Consider the following 6,000-nt stretch of genomic DNA (forward strand, 5'->3'; position numbering starts at 1 on the left):
TATAAATGCAAAATAAGTTCTTAAAGATACAGTTCCTAAATCAGCAATATATGATTTTTTGAAAGTGAGAAGGGGAGATTTGTTTTGAGGCTCAGTGGATGTCGCTTTCCAATTTCAGTTCTGTTTCTTTGGTTTTAACAATATAGAAAGGTAGATAGACCACAAGATTTTTTTTAAAAAATAGGTGCCGGTTCTGCATACTGTTAAGTACCACCAGAAAAAAGCACTGGACCTCTCCTCTATAAATTGCTCTTCAGCACAGTTTAGGCCACTTCTGCAGTTCTTTTAGACAGCCCAAGAGACTATAAAGACTTCTTACCATATTGGCCTGAATATAAGCCTCACTTTCCCCTCAAATTCCAACCATGAAAAGATTGTGACTTATATTCACGATCTTACGGTATGCAGCCAGGAGCATGGGGCAAACAGCGCCTACCTTGCGCGTAGACCCCCATCCTCTCCCCCAAGACCAGGAAGGGAGAGAGCGAGGAAGGAAGGGGAAAGGCCACCAGCAAAGCAGCACCGCTCCCCCCCCCCTCCCAGTATGCAGCCAGGAACAGTGAGGAAGGGAGCAGCTTATATTCAGGTATTTTTTTCTCCCCCCCTCCAATTTTAAAGGTGCAGCTTACATTCGGGTGTGGCTTATATTTGGGCCAATATGGTAGTTCACCCAAGAAAGAGTATATTTTCAATGATTTATTCACACACACTTATAAAACAAAACAGCACAAACTATCACTGATCCTAGCATGTAAACCTAGCATCAACAGACAAACAATATAAGCTTGTCATAGCTAAACCTAAAACACACTAGTAGAATTCTTTTAGATAGCCCCAAAATGAGCTTAATTGGGCCAGATAACAGAATCTGTTTTTTTAAGAAAAGCAAAAGAAAAGCCTTTGTAAAGTTCGATGCAAAGTTGTAACCATTGCAACATCCTGAGTGGGTATTGATTAGGACTGTGCAACTAGTCCAGACAGATTCCAGATCCTGAATCCGGCTTTGTCTGGTCTGGGTCACTGCAGATCAGGTCAACTGCCAAAAGGAGGGTTGTTGGGCAAAGAGGGGAGAAGGAGAAGATGCAAGGAAGAGCCTCTGCCTAATGTCTCCTGCCCAGACTGATACCTCAGTCAGTAAAGCACGAGACTCTTAATCTCAGGGTTGTGGGTTCAAGACATTGAGTGAAAGATTCCTGCATTGCAGGGGGTAGGACTAGAGGACTCTCGTGGTCCCTTCCAACTCTACAATGCTATTATTCTTCCTCTTCCTGCACTCCTTAGCACCAACCACATTTTATTAGTTTAAACCCCTTAATTAGACATTAGGACTGTGCAAGTACCCCAATTTAGTTCAAGGCCCAAATCAGTTCCTAATTGGATCAGGGCCTAATTAGGATCACTGATCAAAGTCTGAACTACATTGGGGGTCCTTTGCACGGCTGTACTAATTGTATCTGTGGCATCTAGTGCAAAGCAAGCATGGAGTTTGTCTACTGCCTTTGGAATGGAGAGCCAAATACTTTGTTAGTTCAGATGACAGGTGGTCAAGAGGAGGGTGCAGATAAAATTTGAGAGAGAGGACAAGGCAGGTGGAACAGGAACAGTATTTTATTTCATAAAATGTATATGCCGCTTGATCATAAAAAATAGAGGAAGGAAAAGAAAAGCCTCAAAGTGGTGTGGAACAGGTTCACCCAAACACAATAAGTTGACTTACTGTTTGTAGATGTTGCAGCCGTCTTATGACTGGTTCTGCTCATGTTCAGGTCACACAGTCCAGGACAATCCGTGTCTTAGAAATATGTTGAGTTGTGATCTAGATGTTTTTTTGTAAGGCTGATGATTCCACATGCACCAGTCTGTCAGAAAGGGAAAGGGAAAGGGAAAGCAGTGTGTTGGTGGCAATGCAAAGCTGACTTGAATAAGAACTAGTTTTCTTCCAGTGTGGAACTTCTGATTGGAACTGTGGTCTGGTTCAAAAGAAAGAGCTGGAGGTTTGAGTAGCAAGATTATTAAATGTCAATCTTCTGTTCTTCAGGTGTCAACTGAAAATTGGGGGCCACAACCTGGGGATTCAGACTTATACCTGGGATAAATCCACCTATGGAAATGGGAAAAAGTACATAGCCACAGCTTATGTGGTTTCCCCATGATGCTACAAGATCCTGAGTATGAAAACGTCCTGAATGGCCAGATGCAGCCTGCATGATGCAACCACATTTGTATGGGAGCTGCTCTACATAGCCTTTCATCTTTCAATTGAACATTTTTTTCTGTTTGTTTGCCTAAGTCATATGGAGTGTGCAACAGGTCTTGTGACTGGAACTCATCTGTGACGGTGAGCACCTTTCATGCTCCAAATAATACTCTGCCAGAAGTGACTCCACATTTTGCCTAAAGCACAGTCCAAGGTGGATTCACAAAAAACACCTGGAGAATGTAAATGGAAAGTGAAACAATCATCAACAACAACAACTGGGGGAAAACAAACTTTTCTATCCCACCAACATAAGAACATAAGAGGAGCCTTACTGGAGGTCCATCTCATCCAGCCTCCTGTTCTCACAGTTGCCAACCAGGTGCCAATGGAAAGCCCACAGGGAGGACATGCACTGGGGCACCCTCCACATTTTTGATCCCCAGCAACTGGTATTTGAAGGCATGTCACTTGAGACACTGAAGGCAGTAAACCACTACCTTCTCTAGGAACCACTGGTAGTCGTATCCTTCTATCTAAGGCAAAATTTGGTATAAAATGGAGGTTCCTACCCCCAAGAAATTTCACAGGCAGCCAAACTAGAGTCAAGAATGCTAGCAACATTTCTCAGCAAGGGTGGGTCCAGGGTTGATGGTGTCCTCCAGGCAAATAGTACTCTAGTGAGCCCCCTGATCTGTCACTGGGTCCTCGAAGGCTGATCTAGCTCTTGTGGCAACACTCTAAGCAACACTGAACAGCTTAGGGTGGTTAAGTATCCTCCTTTAAAGACAACATTTGAAAGGTTGACGGAAGACATTCCACTATTTGGAGGAGGTTGTCTGGTCCAATAACCCTAAAAAGGGTGACCTTGAAAGTGACGATCAATAGTTACTACCTGGAGAGTGAACCAAACAGGCAGACACACAGGTCCCCTGGTCACAGCCTTTCCTATTATGGTGTGATGTATTGTATTTTTGTTAGTAATTCTTTCCAAAATTGCAACTTTACATATAAACAAGTGCCTTCAAATTCCGTGGTCTTCCTTTCCTGGTGATGCATAAATTACCCCCTTAAGGTTACTGGGTGTAATCATGTATTACATTTTCCGCAATGCTCCAGACGAGAGTGGGGAACCTCCAAACACACAGGCTGAATTAGGCCAATCAGGCCTCCCCATTAGGATATTTTGGCCAAGCCCCATCCTCCTGCCCTAGATATCAGGTGTGAGGCAGTGAAAGATGCAGCAGGGCCAAAGGGGCTTTGCTTCCAAAGTGTCACACTTCGAGCAAGCCCTGCCCACCAGCTCCACACCCTGCCCCCCCCCCAAACACTGTATCTATTTTATTTTATTTTTATTCTGCCATCGCCACCAAAATTGACTGGTTTGGACCTCTTCCCCTCTGATAAATGGGCTTCCAGTGAGGTCATACTGGGGGTTAGTCACCTCTGGCCTAAGGAGTCAAGTACCTTCTGCTCCATCTTGCCTGCCCAACAGTATTCCATCAGAAAGGCATCCCTTTCAAGTCATCACTAGCAAATCAAAATGTGAGCACTTTAGAGATGTAGTCATTGCCTGTTTGATTTGACTTTGGTAGGTATCAAATCTGAGATCTCAAACTCTCCCAATGGTCCAGTATTAAATGACACAGCATGTTAACTAACAAAACGTTGTCACATCTTAAATGAAGAAATCAGATATAATATCAAATACTCCCATTATATACCCTTAAGCTGAAAATATCCAAACTTGTGAGCATTGCAGCCCGTCAGCAAGCTGTTTGTTCTCTGGAGATAGCCTTAATGAAAGCAGGCTGACCTGCAGCCACTTGGGGGCGCCTGAGGCACACTGTCTCCTGCTATGGACCTTGGCCGAAGGACTCCACATTCTAGGTGTTCTGTATCCACAAGCAAAATGCCTGACAAGTTTGATGGGTAGAGAAAGGCAAAGGTGTTGGGAAGTTCCTTTCTCACAGCCCCGCTCTCACCCCTGGTTCCTGAATTCAGCTCCTTTGCTGTCCGCTCTCCCCACCATCACTGAGGCAATTGCCCATGGCCAGGAAAAGTGAAGATGTGGCACTTCAGAAATTGCTGGACTGTCACCCCTGATCATTGGCCATGCTGGCTAGGGCTGATGGGAGATGGAGTCCAACAACATCTGGAGAGCCATGGTTCCCCATCCATGTTTCAGTAGGAGAGGAGTCACACTTCCTGCCATTTGCTCTCTCCAACACCCCTCAAGTCCTGAGTCCCAAAGACAACGATGTTGTCCATCAATTCCTGTCCTATTGGACTCCTTCTCATTGCCTGAGATCCCATTTCTATTCCATGTGGTAGCTAGTGTCTGGTAGGACCTGTGGGGGAGAAAGCAGCAGTCTTTCGCCCAACGTGGACCAAGTGGCAAAGCCATTTTTTCCAAACCCAGCCCTGCCCGCTGTCTTCCCAAACTGCTTGACTCCTTATTTTAATGCTCCCCCATACTGTGGGTAGCCATGTGTACAACATTACAGAGGACAGTCCACTGTCTCAAGGCATCCTTTTTTAAAGGGATGGAGAACATCTGTGGCCTTACAGATGTTGCGGGACTCCCGACTCTCATCAACTCCCATCACCATTGTCAATGGTCAGGGATGATGATGGGAGTTGTAACTCCAACAATATTAAGGAGGCTGCAGGTCCCCCAAATCTGCTTTGTTTGAAGGGTTGTGCAGTCCATGTCCAGATTAAGAACCTTAATGTGGGGGTAAGTGGGAGCAGGGGGGGCCTTGAAGCCAGCAATCAACATTTAGAACTTGGGCAGCAGGTGGACCAAGCCCACAGGTTGCCTGGCCACAGTCTTCCCCACTATGCTGAGATGTACTGCATTTCTATTGAAGTTACACTAATATTTTTCTAAATTTGCATCTGTATTAGGAGATGGATTTTTCCTGCAACATAATGTCCTCTTTTCATGCATTCTTTTCCTTTTTTGCCAGAACGTAAGTAGCCACACTGCCCAGTCCATTGACCATTGGGGGGCAACGGGAGAACTAAGCTGCCCTCCATGTGCACAGCTGAGTCCATCTAGCTTCTTGGCTGTGCTGCTCTGTCAAGGCTGTCACAGTCAAGCTAATCACAGAGTTAGAGTTAGAAACACACCAGTGCCAGCAAGACTATTCTTGCTCAGGCATGGTCTCCCAGTGCAAACAAGGAAGCTTGTCAAAGAGAGCCCAATGGCCCGCCTGGATGGACAGGACTGATGAAACACCTCTGAGTACTTGACTGCCAGGAAAATGCTCCAATCAGGTTGCTCAGCCAAGGGGTAACTTTACAGAGAGCCAAAAGTTCCTGGTTCCAACACTGGCATTTCCTGACCTGCTAGGATAGTGTGACAGAATGTTACGAGAAAGAGAAAGAGAGAGAATCACAAGGAATGGATTTTATACATCTATTTCTATAACCCTATAAAGAAGGGTGGCGCTGTGGGTTAAAGCCTCAGCACCTAGGACTTGCCGATCGAAAGGTCGGCGGTTCGAATCCCTGCGGCGGGGTGCGCTCCCGCTGCTCGGTCCCAGCGCCTGCCAACCTAGCAGTTCGAAAGCATCTCCGGGTGCAAGTAGATAAATAGGGACCGCTTACCAGCGGGAAGGTAAACGGCGTTTCCGTGTGCAGCTCTGGCTCGCCAGAGCAGCGATGTCACGCTGGCCACGTGACCCGGAAGTGTCTCCGGACAGCGCTGGCCCCTGGCCTCTTAAGTGAGATGGGCGCACAACCCCAGAGTCTGGCAAGACTGGCCCGTACGGGCAGGGGTACCTTTACCTTTTATA

The 6,000-nt window shown here is 46.1% G+C and overlaps 1 protein-coding gene across 1 annotated transcript in view; it reads left to right on the forward strand.

Moving 5' to 3' along the window:
- Positions 1 to 3,226, forward strand: part of ENDOU (endonuclease, poly(U) specific) — a 32,508-nt gene extending 29,282 nt beyond the window's left edge. The window contains exon 9 of the mRNA XM_083729246.1: positions 2,039 to 3,226. Within this exon, the coding sequence (XP_083585372.1) occupies positions 2,039 to 2,153 (115 nt within the window). The 3' untranslated portion in view covers positions 2,154 to 3,226. The remainder of the gene's footprint in view (positions 1 to 2,038) is intronic.
- The last annotated feature ends 2,774 nt before the right edge of the window (positions 3,227 to 6,000 follow it).

Source organism: Podarcis gaigeae (genome assembly GCF_964106915.1).
Source record: "Podarcis gaigeae genome assembly, chromosome: 2".
In the NCBI taxonomy this organism is placed as follows: Eukaryota; Metazoa; Chordata; class Lepidosauria; order Squamata; family Lacertidae; genus Podarcis; species Podarcis gaigeae.